At 42.9% G+C, this 14,081-nt stretch overlaps 1 protein-coding gene across 1 annotated transcript in view; it reads right to left on the minus strand.

Annotated features, from left to right (window-relative positions):
• Positions 1–437: 437 nt before the first annotated feature.
• Positions 438–14,081, minus strand: part of RNF215 (ring finger protein 215) — a 222,174-nt gene continuing 208,530 nt past the window's right edge. The window contains exon 10 of the mRNA XM_069619310.1: positions 438–1,831. Within this exon, the coding sequence (XP_069475411.1) occupies positions 1,809–1,831 (23 nt within the window). The 3' untranslated portion in view covers positions 438–1,808. The remainder of the gene's footprint in view (positions 1,832–14,081) is intronic.

Genomic DNA, 14,081 nt, shown 5'->3' on the forward strand with positions numbered 1-14,081 from the left:
TTCGGCGCAAATAATACATGAATCAGGGCCATTATCTCATGATAGAAGACCACGTTAGATTACATAAATGGGATTCAAGCAGGATAACCTGCCCTGGACTGATCCCTTCTAGGTTTAGGAGCAGTGGGTGAAATTCATGTTGTTCGGGTGAAAATGCACTCTATGCAGAGGTAGAAGTGTAACAAAAAGCAAAATAAACGGTGACCCTGGTGAGGGTAGGACCAGAGAGTATAGACAGTCCAGTGGGTGGGATGGGCAACATAGGGAAAGGTGTGACCTCTTACCGTAGAACAGTGCCTTCGTGGAATGTGCCACTTTTCCCCTGCACAGGCTGATGCTGATAACCTGAGGGGTGTGTGCTATGCTCCCTTCCCACGTGTGCAGCACACTTCTCTCTTTGCCGTCCACGCCACCGCTAGAAAGTAAAGCTAAACACGTTCTTCCACACACTGTTTTTATTGATTACCACAGCAGCAGGAGCCACCTTGAAGTGATTATCTTCCAAGAGCATTTCTAGTATAGTATAGTGAAGAGGTATGCTTGTACTGCAACAACGAACACTGGCAGGAGTTTGAAAACGGTTCCATTCCCATTCAGCCTCCCCCACCTTCGAACTCGGACTACGTGTACAAGTTGTGGGAATCAGAGAAGCAGAATAATGCATTTTCTAAACGAAAAATAACCAGTGGAGTGAGATTGAGGGTTGGCGAAACACTAAGGATGGTCCCCAGCAGCTGCGCGGGAGAGGGGGTGGTGGTGGTGTTGGGGTTGGGGGGGGGGGTTTGGAAGACTAGATTGGCTTGATGGACCATGTTAAATAACCGCATTGGAGCAGCCCAGGATGCACTGCATAGCTTAAATGTTAATGCACAAAAGTCATTCCATTCACTGTGACTCTGTTTTATTCAGAATGATGGTGGTCTTTTTGCTATATCTACATTTGCAGTATCCAAAAGTGTTCTGAAGTGTCCGTAAGAATAAAACACCTAAACAAACTAAAAGAATAGGGATTATTTTCACCAGATGTGAAATTCAAGTTTCTGACGCTCTATGGCAATCTGGTTCAGCAATGCAGTTCCACACCAACTTTTACCCCCTTGCTAGTCAATAAGGCAGAATACAGATGACCAGAACACTGAAGCAACCAATGGATCAACAGGGAGGATGATCCATTGAAGCCAAGAGGAGGCAGCACATCTTAACACTGTAAGAGTAATAAGCTCAGCGTGAAGCAGAAAGCAGCTTGTGTTCAAGAGGCTGTCACAAGGCAGACCAAGGTGTGGCCAAGTAAGGGACAGTGTGGTCCATTGCCAGAACAAATGGTTATGCATAAGAGCCATGCCTCTCCCCACTGCTGCACACACCCAAGAATTTTGCAAAATGCACCATCCAACATCACGTGAATTCCTTGGCCTTCTTTTAACCCACATATACACTAGCATGAGCTCTGCCCTCCATCCCCCCAACATCTACTCCACCCTCTGCAGACATGCATCCAAGGGTCTCTGTTACGACCTTGTCCCATAACACTCATCCTAGACCATATGCAGCTGCTGTCTCTTTTCTCCCTGCAAATACATCAGGAGTTCTTTCCTTTCCTCAAGATTGCGAAGATGTGTATCTGGGCTCCACGAGTAAAACGCTTTGGAGTCTCTTGATTCAACGACTCAGACTGCTGGAGTTGCTCAGAAACCAGGAGTGTATGCAGAAATCCATTTGCCTTTGGTCCATTCCCTGCCTTCCCCCAGTTACCCCACCCTTTTCACTTGCACATGGATGCTTCTGCTTGATGCTCTGTAAGTCCAGCTCTAGATCTCTCTGCAGACATTTCCTGAAACAACATAGAAAAGACATCATTAATGATTATGTTGTCAATGGGCACACACACTCGTTTCACCACTCACTTCCCAACCCCTTAAAACGCAATAAAAGCCGTGGCGAATACATTCTCAACCCCTGGACAAAGCACTTCAAAAACATTTTTTTTAATGTGTTAAGTTCTTACACACTTTCACATTTCAACCAACACATACAATAATACAATGAATCATACCATTCATTATAAATAACACATTTCATTTCATCATTATTAATACAATCTAACACAAACACCTTAAGTTAATACTTCAGACATATGCAAATCCCTAAAAGGGAACAATATCAAATCCTCACTAAAATTAATGACATTATTTACCTAATTTGCCTGTGGCCATCACTCTTACCTATAGATAGTAAATTGCTTTGTGCATAGATTTATTCCCTGCGTTCAAGCAATATCACCAAAGCGCTTCACTTTTTACCCCATCATAGTTCCTTACAAATGTGCCCAGCATACTCATACAAAGGGAACCATGTTCCCGGCATTCTGTCAGGATGTGTCGAGCTGTTTCCTCTCTCGCTATTACACCACACATACGACACGCCCTGGCTTCTTTTGCTATTGCTAGTTCTGTGCCAATATTCTCCAGTACAGGTAGTCTATTCTCAACAGCAGCAGGAATCTGCGCAATGCTGGTGACGAACATAGGTTTAGATAGCGCTGACAGTTTTTACATTCATGGGTTACGTTTTTAGTTTCTGAATAATTACTCAAAGATGCCAAATGAGTGTAGTTTGTTGACCAATCCCATCTCTCTAATTTGATAACACATTTATTTTGTAATGTTTGTAAATCATCTTCCTCCTCAAATATCATGTTCACCAACCTGTCGCATTGTAGTATCTGGGTTCATAGGTGGGTCAGGAAGGACGGTGGAGCCATAAGTATATCAAAAGGAAAGCTTCTTTATTGTTACAGGGTCAGGATATGAAAGGGAGGTAAGGAGCTAATAAGGTAACATCCTTTCATGTTCTTCTCCCATCCTGTGTGTCCCTAACTGCCACAGCTGGAACCTTGAGTGAACATAAGGTTCCAGCCCAGGGAACATTCTGGGCTTGCATTGCTATACCAATGCAAGCCCATTACTACATGTATTTGCTATCCCCGGCTGCGCTGGCTTCCTCACCCAGCAATTTTAACAGCAGGCACTTTGGTGCTGACCTTGATTTTATGTAGAACAAACACCTTCTTTTCGCGGCCTGTACTGTTAAAGATTTTAGACCAATTATCAGTATTATTATTTTGATGGGTACATTCCAGGCCAAACCCAAGATCTTTCTCCAAAACGTTCCTTCTATAACCTTCAACCAGGTTAGATCACAAATACACAAGGCCTCTAGACCATACAGCATACTAGTGCAAAAACGCTGCTTATACAGCATCATTACCCTATGCAGGCTATAGCCGGAGACTTATCTTTCCTGCACTTCTCGTCGATGATCGCAAGATAATCGCATTTGGTTATTAACTCTATGCCCAAATATTTAAAGCTCTTTACATGCTCAATATGGTTTCCCACTATCATGACTGTGGGTATTTTTATTTCCCTGTTTGCAAAATGCACCACCTTCGTTTTTTCATAGTTTATTGTCAATCCATTTGTGTTCATGTACCTGTGCAATTCCATCAGTGACCTTTTAAGGCCCGAAAAAATGCACGATCACACAGTACCAAGTGGTCGGCGTATGAAATACACACATTTTCTCCAGCAATCTTAGGGGGCAATTATTTACAGACCCCAATACCCCTGGGAGGTCCACCATATACATTTTGAAAAGCAGGGGTGACAAAACGCTTCCTTGCTTCACTCCTTTCCGGGTGATTATCGAACACGTGATGGCACCCCTTACATGCACTGGCGTGTTTTCAGAAAAGCCACGTACAGCTCGAAATAGATCTTCAGAGGAGCCATATGATTCCATTTTCGACTATAGTCTGTCGCTTTCTACGGTATCAAATGCTGCTTGGAAATCGATCATGGCCACGTGTAAGTGTGGATTTACTTTAGTCCTGGACTGTGTAATGAGGGTATCCATTAGTCTAAGAGAGTGGGCAGTACCCGACCCCGCTCTAAATCCAATTTGGAACTTGTCAGTAAGTTGATGGAATTTACTCACTTTGTCAGTTCATCTAACACAAGAGATGCAAAGATTTTTCCAGATACATCTAGCGTTGCAAGAAGTCTGAAATTTGCCGGCTCCCATATTTGACCTTTTTTATATATCAGATCCAGCAAAGATCTCTGCCAGGAAATTTGTATAATGCCTTGAATACAAACCTTAGTGTAGTGGGTAAAACGTAATTTGGGCCAAAATTCCGTGGCCCTCTTCAACACTATATTTGAGAGGCCATTTTGTATCAGAGCTCTAGATTGTTTGAGCTTATTAATTTTGATCTCGATATGATTGTGATCAAAAAAGATTTTATAGCTCTTCTTTATAACAATTTCCTCGTCTTGAGGTCTAGCAGTGTGATCAAAGGTACCGCTAATGTATTCAACCCATTCTTGTTCACCAATAATACTGATCACCTGTTTTGCTTTGGTCGATTTAGTCTGTGTGGAGAATCCTGCGGACCCCCCCACTAAAACCCTACATAGAGACTACTACCAGGTGGCCAGGAGAGGGCAGACGCTTCCTGATCCCAATCCTGGGGGCAGGGCCATCTTAAGCACTTTTGGGGCCCTGGGCACAGACATCTATGGGGTCCCCCTCCACCAGACCAAAGGAATTAAGGGATCAAGAAGACTGGTGACGCCCCCACCCTCTGCCCCCAGCCGTCACGCTCACACCTTGTAGGTTGATATGCTGTCTTGCAGCATAAAAAGCACATTTACTACCTTTAAATCCCCTTACCCTCTTCATTCTTGCTCTAATTAGAATGATAAACAAGTAGCATTTGAAGACCAACATTAGCAGTCTGTGAAAAGGTTACTGTTCTAGTACATACAGGATACTTTTTATCAATAACATCCAGGAAGGTATGCAGCCTGTAGTATGAATGCAGGACCACATGTAAAAGGTACATGTAACCCATAACAGTCAGAGAACTCACATTTTCTGCCTCACAGAATGCAAAAGTGCTCATGCATGGATAGAGGAGACCAATTGGAAGGAAGAAGAAAGCTACAAGTATGGTAGCATGGATAGTGAATGCAGATTAGAAGCTACCAGGAAGGTGTCTTTATCCAGACACACTGAGCTTAGAAGTGGGATATGGTTTTCAAATAGTTTTGCCATTAGATATCAAAGGAACACATGCCTGTGGTGTACGATATAAATATGCTCACTATTAAAGTGGAAGCAATCCCATAGCCAGTGAAACCACGAATAAGGCTTTTATGAAGATCATACCATGAGAAGGAAATCACTCTGAAGGGCTGACAATTTTGAAAGGTTTAGGAACTGTCAATATTGAGAGGTTAGGCAATTCAAGATTAAATAAAATCCCCAGGATCACACATTGGTTAAGGGGTGAAGGGGTGAGCCTGTGGTTTGTGCCAACTCTGCAATTTCTGCATTTGAATACTTTCTTTTCCAGGTTTTACCATGGACTAAAACAATCTGTACACAAATCATATTACCAAACATGACCATTTGTAAACAAAATATTATAGAAGGGTGTTATGCAGAATGGGAATGATTCTAGCTTCATTCTCTCCATCATCAAGAGAAGTATATAAGTACCAGCATACCAATCGATGTGATTTAACACATTTAATCTGGATTTGTCTTTTGAATTTTAAAGCTTTAAATACTTCCAAAACAAAGGCTTGTGACATTTTAATTTATAAACATGCATAAAAACCTTAGACTTTTACCAAAAAGCAAACTGTTTTTTGTGTCAAACAAGCAGACCTTAAAATATGCTTGCCTGAGGCCTGCAACATCTGGTCCGCTCTCTTCTGTCTACCAACCCTTCCACCCAAATGGCCTACATAAGAAGAAAGATCAAGTAATGGGCTAAACGCTACCAGCAGCATGCAAGAAGGAAAACCTCAAAGAAAACGGCACAGTAATGTAAGATATATTAGATCATTTGACCAGCATCACTGTATCGTCTGCTGGCAAATCCAGGATACAAGCATGAGCGCTTTTGTTCCATAGTCTTGAATTTGGATACTTATTCACCTCTTGGACTAACGGTTTATGCCATTGTTGGAGGCGAATGCCTAAGCTTTACAACACCCCATCTGAACAAACCAATTTCTAGACCTTCACCATACGGGTGATATGTTAGTTTTTAAAAATATATTTTTAATGGTTTTACAATAGGTTACTTGCAACATTTTCAACTCCCCCTTAATCCTCCACCCTCACCCCTCTACCCACCCCCCCCACCCCTCTACCCACCCCCCCCACCCCTCCCGGGGAATGTCTGCATCTTCCTGTATGAAGTTTTCCGCCTACTTTTCTAATTAAACATGTCCAAAATCCTTATCTTGTGTGGCCACTATTGTTCCATATAGTCACTCTGGAGGTATTCCATGATTTCGCCCCATTCATCTAGAAATTTCTGATGGGCCCCTTGTATGTTGTAGGTTAGCCTTTCCATTGCCACAGGATTCCATACCCTCCTTATCCAGTCTATGGACACGGGCGAATGGTTTTGTTTCCATTTATGGGCTATTTCCATATTTCCAGCCATGCACCTATCAGGAGTCCCATAAAGTTCTGTTTTTGTTTCTTGGTGAGTTGTTTGTCCTTGGGGTCCCACAGACAACACATCCATATCTCTTCCCCTATGGTACCTATTGTCGGGAACATCAAGTTCATATGTGCCTTGATTTCTCCCCAGAATTGCTGTATTTTTGGGCAATCCCACCATATATGTCTCCAAGTTCCTTCACTTCCACATCCCCTCCAACATACTTTTGAGGCATTCCGGAACATTTGACTTAGCCTTTCCGGCATGTATTTGATCTCAAAAAAGCTCATTACTCCCAGGAAGGCATTAGTGAGTGAAATTGCGAACGTCTTACTTGACCTTCTTATAAGGGACAATTGAGGAAGCATGAGTGTATACAGGGAAAGGCTGTCCGCTAATGGATTCAATGGACACTCTGGCTTCTTCATGTTTTGGGAATTGAGGCTTTTGATAACTATGTTTGCCTGATTTTTGATGGATAGATAAATGTTTTATAATTGAACCATACATCTTTTTTAAAACAAAAGCTCTTTATGAAAATGGAGGCATTTCCTTCCACATCTCTTTTGTTTGAATCGCCGTTGTCAATTTTGGAATCATTTTCCATATAAATTCCCAGTGCCCTTTGGTGATGGTATTGTTTAAAGTGCGGGCCCATCTTTTGATGTAGATCCATTTTACTTCTTCTACAGAGGTATTTATAAATGTATAGGTGGTGGAGACGGATATGTTAGTTTTTATAGCAACCCCTATCTGATGAAAGTACATTGCTGATAATAGCAGATGTTGTTCTGCAAAAAAAAAAAATACATATGCAGGCAGGTTTATAAACTTCAGACATATGAAAGGCTCAGCCAGCCTGGCGGGAAAGTGATATTCTGATTTTGCATATGGGCACATATCTCTGCAATGGGTGCTTCATATACTGAGCTAACTTCTGAACCATTGTGGCACTCAATTTATCAATATGCATTGCACTGTTGTCTGTTGCACATGATTAACATAATTCCCACAGGAAGGAAAGAATGCTACAGAGCTGTGCCGTAAGGAACACACAAACTATTTATACAACAGTGAACACAGAAAGCATGATGAATTGATCAAGGTAGAATGCACTTGTCAAAACAGAAAGGCAATGGGTTTAGAGCCTCAGCAGCACCCCATAAAATATCCTGACGTGTGCGATTTAAGACTGGTGAACAATAGAATCTTACTTCTTCAGCTCAGGCAGCCTTGTGGGGCCCCCTACATGCTGGGGGCTTGCAGAAGGATCACTTGGATGGAGACCAGGGCCAGGGAGGTGGGGAGATTGTGCAGGGGGAGATACAGTATTTTTCCTTGACGAGGAATACTGTTAACCAAAAATTAAAGGAGGAATTGGCCTATTGCCATTTTGGTACATCTCAATTCTCTATTAAGGGTAAAAATGTAAAACCTGACAGAGTGACTCCACTTTGTGTGGAACCCAAGAAACCAATATTTTATACACCTAGGGTCCCATATCCTCCACAAGATCAAAAGTATTCCAACAGAAGTGATGAACATGTAACCTTTTCTGTCCCGTCTGTCTCTAAAAGGGTTAAACCGTATCATTTTTCGCTTAATAGAATCTGGGGCAGAAAATCCATTCTAAAACCTTTTGAAGAATTGGAGAAATAGAATGTTCCTAAATCAAACTACCAGCCCCAGAATCCCTCAGGGACTGTGATGAAGAGATGGGCTAAAGAGGCAGGTAGGGGTCCAGGTCAGGCAGGCAAGCCTAATGACTCTATACAAGGTCAGGAAATTAATCATAAGGGCCTGAACCTAATCGGCCCACCTGAGGCGCATAAAAGGCTGACCTGAAGGAGAAGCAGTAGAAAGAAGCCAGGGCACGAATTGGAAGGTCAGTAGTAGCAGAAGCAGAAGAGGCAGAGCACTTAGCCAGCAGATCACAAGGAAGTGTGACCACAATAGGGACGCCTGAGTAGAGAGGCAACCTCCAATTGAAAAGTCTGAGTTAGTCTTGTGCTCACAAACCCTGAATAGCTGTGGCAGCACTGGAGAGAAAAGAAGGCAAAAAGCAGTGTTTTCAGATGTGCCTCATTGCTGTGAATGCAGAGCTGAAGTTTCTGTTGTTCCTAAGGCCCGTGTGCAGAGGCAAGCCGAGAGAAACTGGAGAGTAGGAGACTCTCCTTTAATGAGCCTTGATCAAAGACACCCGTGCAGAAGAGGGGTGTGGATCGCTAGAGTGCCCGCAGTAGTAGCAGAAAAAGAAACAGTCAGGAAGCTGCAGCAGGCCGCAGTCGATATAGTTGAGAATCGGAAAAGGAAGCTCTTTACTGCTGAGAAACAGAAGTTCCCCACTGGTAACAGTTTCCAGCTTTAAATTGCACTTGTGCTGAAGTATGAGCAAGTAGAAATTAGCTGTGAAAGTGGGAAGTCATTTTATCAATGGGGAAAGTAACACGTGCTTAACTGAAACGCTTTTGTGTGATGAAAAGCCTTTCTCTCCCTAACATCAGCAATACTTTGTTGCCGAGCGGTTACGTGGCTCTGGTTAACACAGAGAAAGCTGTAGCCTAATTTAAGTTAAACTGACTTTCCTGAAGAAATGCAAGTATTGTTTAAAGGCAACGTGCGCATGAGACAATGTTTCCCTATAATTTGGAGGCTGAGTGCTGACCGAAAGGTGAGAACGCATCTCACTTTGAAGTAGAAGTTCAATACTGAAACGCAATTGCATATTCCTAATTTTATTTTCAATTGAGGATACACGTCATGCAACACATAAATGGTTCAAGCAGGAGATTGTAAAAGTAGTAGAAGTTGAAGCCAGAACAAGCATTACCCAAGCCTATAGAGGGACCTCTATGAAAGTAAACCCTGCGCAGATAAGAACTGTATACTAATGTTTTCTGAAGTTGATCAATGTATTGTTATCCAAGTCTGCATCCAAAGCTGGAAGAGTGGCACAACCGCTTTGGGGTAACCATTGAAGGCATGGTGTATACAAAGCTGGGGAAGGGAGTTAGGTACTGGTTCACCAACGTTGTTTTTATATCTGCATGGCAAAGACTGGTTGGAAGAATAATAAGTGGTCTTTAAGCCCAAAGCAGATTGTATGGTAGCTGCAAGAAAGGCAAAGAGGCTGCCCTTTCTTAAGGTATAGAAAGAAATGTGCCTTGCCAACCGGTGGAGGTGAAAGATGTCTTGTAGAATTGCCCATCCTTGAAGTTGCTATAGTAGCAGCACATTACAGAGTAGTAGAGGTTGTTGTAGCAGTAGCAGGACTGTGGTTGGCAATATTTGTTAGAACTGTTGATGCTAACTGTGGGGAAAGGAACCTGCTCTCATGGTTATATAGCAGAAGGAAGTTGCCGAAAGAGGAGCTAATCTCAAGCGAGAGCATCCTGACAATTTGTACATAAAACACTGCAGATGCAGAAAGTGGAGAAGTTGTTGCCAAAGTGGGAGAGGTACATTTGTCAACTTCATCCATTCTTTCCTGGAAGGAAGTCATCCAGGAAACTCCAGTGGTGCTGTTATTTTCTTTGTGGAATTGTAAAGAAAGAAGCCTTTCACCAAACAAAGAAAATACTTTGGCCAGTGAATTTTATTTGTGTGAACGTTTTGTTTCTTTGGAACTTTTCAAGACTGTGGTTAAGACTTTTTGTTCCTTGGAGGAAATTGACTTTGGTACATTCTTGGGAGAGCAAGATCTGCCCAAGACCACGAGAAATCATCCTAGACACTGGGTATTTGGAAACCTTTTATTTATGTTATTTGAATGTTTATATTCTTTAGTGTGAGGGTTAGTTTTGTGAATGCTAGGAGGTTTTCCCAGATCTTACAATGGTGTACCCAAATTGATTGTTCACAAACAATCATATGGTAAATCTGGCTTAATTCGGCCAGTACCATTCGATCGTTTGTAAACGATCAGTTTTGGGAATCATTACCAAACATGGGGAGCAGGGGTTGCAGGGGTGTGCCCCGCTACCCATGTTTGGTAGTGATGGCTTATCGGGGAAGCAGGGGTGTCCCCTGCTGGTGGAGAAATGGAGGCGGGGGACGGGTAAAAAAATAAATAAAGAAAAGCAAGCCCTGCAGCATCAGATCCGACCTGCGTAGGAGGGACGGTTCCAACGCAGCAGAATCAGAAACAAAGCAGGCGTGAAAAAGATAAGAAGGGGGAAGGTGGGGGAGTGTTTTGGGCGCGTTGGGGGGTTTAAATTTGGCCCGATTTGGCCACAGCAAAATTGTCTTTACGGCCGAATTGACCATCGACCATGAACAATTGTGTCACGGCCAAATCGTATACATCCCTTAGAATAGGTAGGTAATCCCCTGGTAGAGTAGGTTTAGTTAGGATTTCTCCTACTATTTTGTGTGGAATAAAAGTAAAAACTGAGAAAACTCATTACAGTCATGAGTCTCACATTAGTGAGCCCTCACAGTTGCCACATTTTTCTTGGGTCTTTAGTTTTGGCAACGGCAATCAAATGTTGCCACTGGGTGTTTCTACAGGAGCATCGCCACCATTTGACCCACTCCTGTATTTGTTTTTAGCCGACCGTATTGCCTTGTAAATACATTACGAGTTTAACCCCTTTTTATTGATACTGCGTACCTCCCCTTCTCATTTATCTTTTTGCGTCCCTCATTACTTTGTCATAGTGTTGACTCTTGTTAGTTCTAGCCGTGTAAATATAGATTCCTTTTTGCATGGCCAGCCCAGACATAGGGCCTCTTTACAAGTTTGACAGTGCCGGTAACCTACCAGCACCGTTGTTACTGGACCGGCAAACTACGAGTTGTGCTCGCGGGTGCCTCTCTGCCCACCAGGTCTGACCTGGCGGGCAGACCGGCACCTGCGAGCAGAGCATGTCGGATGCACCGGCACCATTCTGAATGGTGCCGGTGCATCCGACCCCCCCATTCCCCATTCCCAATGGGGAGCATTTTTTCTGGTGCCCGCGAATGGGCAATTACCGGGTCGGGCAGGGCCGTAATGACCCTGTAATTGCCCATTCGTGGGTGCTGGAAAAAATTGCAAGCTTGGCAGCAGCCTGTCAGTTTTACCGGCAAGGCTATCGCCAAACTCGTAATGAGGCCCATTGTGTCTGTCATCCATGTCTCAATTCCATCTGCATTCTGTCCCCTTAGATGTTCTAATTTTCTCTCTGGATTTTGAGCTACCAGGTTACCGACTTTCTCTATATTCTTCTAGGCCCAACTTATCCTGTTGCTGCTCGGGGTTACTTCTGAATCGCCTACTTGTATTAATATATTGCAGGATTCCCAACCTTCTAGAGTTAATGCTAAGACAGCATGGTCACTAAATGTGTTCTCTTTTACTCTTAGCTTCTTAATACATGGCAATTTTTGGGCCACACTTCCATGTTTGTTGACCCGGCTGGTCACCACTCATCTGACCATTCAACATATAGCATCCCCATTCGGACAGAAAATTAAACCATATGTTTCCTTTCTGGTTCACAATCTTAGATTTCATTTTTTGCTTTACTATTAACAAAGTGTTATGCAGCCTCGGTCCTGGCAGTTCTCAAGTCAAATCTCCTTGTGGAAGCGCTATGGTATCGCATCCCGATCCAAGATGGCGGCTGCAAGCTCTTGCCACATGGTTAGGTCAGCATGTTCTCGCTCTGACACACAACCGCCAATCAGGAAATAAGTAGCTGCACGGACCGGGTGAGTTCTGTTGGCGTACGAGAAATCAGAACCACGTCATCTACGAACATCAATATGCCTATTGTTTCCCCTGCCCAAAGCGGGACATCTGCTTCCATCACTGGTAAAAAACCTACAACTCCATCAAAAAAAGGGTTGGGGCTAAAATGCACCCTTGTCTAACACCCCCTTCTACTGGAAAGGGTTTAGGTTCGCCACCTGCTACCCATCTAACGAAAGCAGTGGTAGCTGTGTATATCAATGATAGCCTTTAACAGAGTTAATGGGATATCTATGTCCTGTCGTGCACTCCATGGTTTAGAACTTGATATACTGTCAAACACTGCTTATAGGTCGATAAACAGCATATGGAGGTGTCCACCCCTACGGATAATATATTTAGCCATTATTAATGAAAATCTAAGCACTTGATCCAGTGTCGAAAGACGTTTAGTGAATCTTGCTTGTTGATGTCTAAGACAATTGTTTCAAGTTATCCAATCTGCTTGGTAAAACGTTTCAATATATTTTCCCCGCTCAGTCGAATGGCGAGTAATAATACCCAGTATGTCACGTCCACTTTCTAAAAATAAATTGGTAATTTTTCAGGCAATCTCCATGACTTTGGAACTTTACCTAACTGTGCATTTTCATTAAACAGCAATTGAAAATAACGAGCCCAGATAATTGGGTCGGAATTATAAAAATCTGCAGGGATTTTATCTGGACCAGGCGTTTGCCCTTGCTTTGGTCATCCAGAGCCTGAGTTTTTTCCTTCAGTGCTCACAATCCCCCTGATTTACCATAAGGGGCAAAGATTGCTCTTTTTTATCAAAGAATAATAGTCTGTCCTCTCTATACAATTTTGAAAAATGGGCATACCATAAATCTTCGATGATACCAATTAAAACTCCGAGCCCTCGTGCCTATTGCCTTCCTATACTATTTGTCAAAAGGTCCTCATATCATTTGATGAGGATGCCCTCATCTGTGTTTCTCATCTTTCCTCAAGGTTAGTAGTTTGTTTTTGCTTAATCAGCATCTTATATTATTCATGTCTTATGTTGGCCTTTATAATTATAAAAAGCAAAATATATCTGCAGATCTGATGCAAATGTATGCATGCATCCAGTTCACACCTGGCAGGTCTCAGGTGGAGTTTATGCCTCAGCAATGGCTGACGGACACAAAACAAGCGCAAAATCTCTAAAGCCCGTTGACAGCTTTTTTTCTGCATGACCTCTGTTAGGAATAGTGTACTGTGAGACAAAATAATCTTTAGTGTTTAATGTTTCTTAAAATAAGTCTTTAGTCTTATATGTGAGTCTTTAGAACTAGAGATCTTGTAGAAAATATATAAATGAACCAAAGTGTCATGGCTGGCTAGGACAGCATCTTTGTATGTACCCGCCATGTTAGGTCAGCAGACATGGAATGTTGAGGAAGCGCAGGGAAGCTTGTATTTTTGCCGCCTAAACAATGCCCTAATGCTGACAGGATTCCCAAGCAGTAAAAGAAACAAAATGAGCTGAAAAACAGATAAAGGTGTCCTGAGCAAGTCTACAGGCTGGGAACCCAAAATAACACACAATACTTTAGTCGTCTAGAGATAACTGTAAGAAACCAGGGGGTGTCTCACGTACTGATCCGCAGGGATTGGTCAACCAGGTGGCCAGGACACGGCCATCGTTGTTGTATCCAGTTTCTGGGGGGTGGACCAGTGAGGGAGTATCCCCTTTCCTATCAAACTTCTTCCCCATCCAACTGTGCAAGATCTACTGACTTCCCAACTCCTCTCCCCAAGCCCCTTCATTAAAACACTCAGACGAGGAACAGAGGGATCGGGAGGATTAAGATTACTGACAGAAAACATAGTCAGACA

Source organism: Ambystoma mexicanum, chromosome 10 (assembly GCF_040938575.1).
Source record: "Ambystoma mexicanum isolate Mex_15411 chromosome 10, UKY_AmexF1_1, whole genome shotgun sequence".
Taxonomy (NCBI): domain Eukaryota; kingdom Metazoa; phylum Chordata; class Amphibia; order Caudata; family Ambystomatidae; genus Ambystoma; species Ambystoma mexicanum.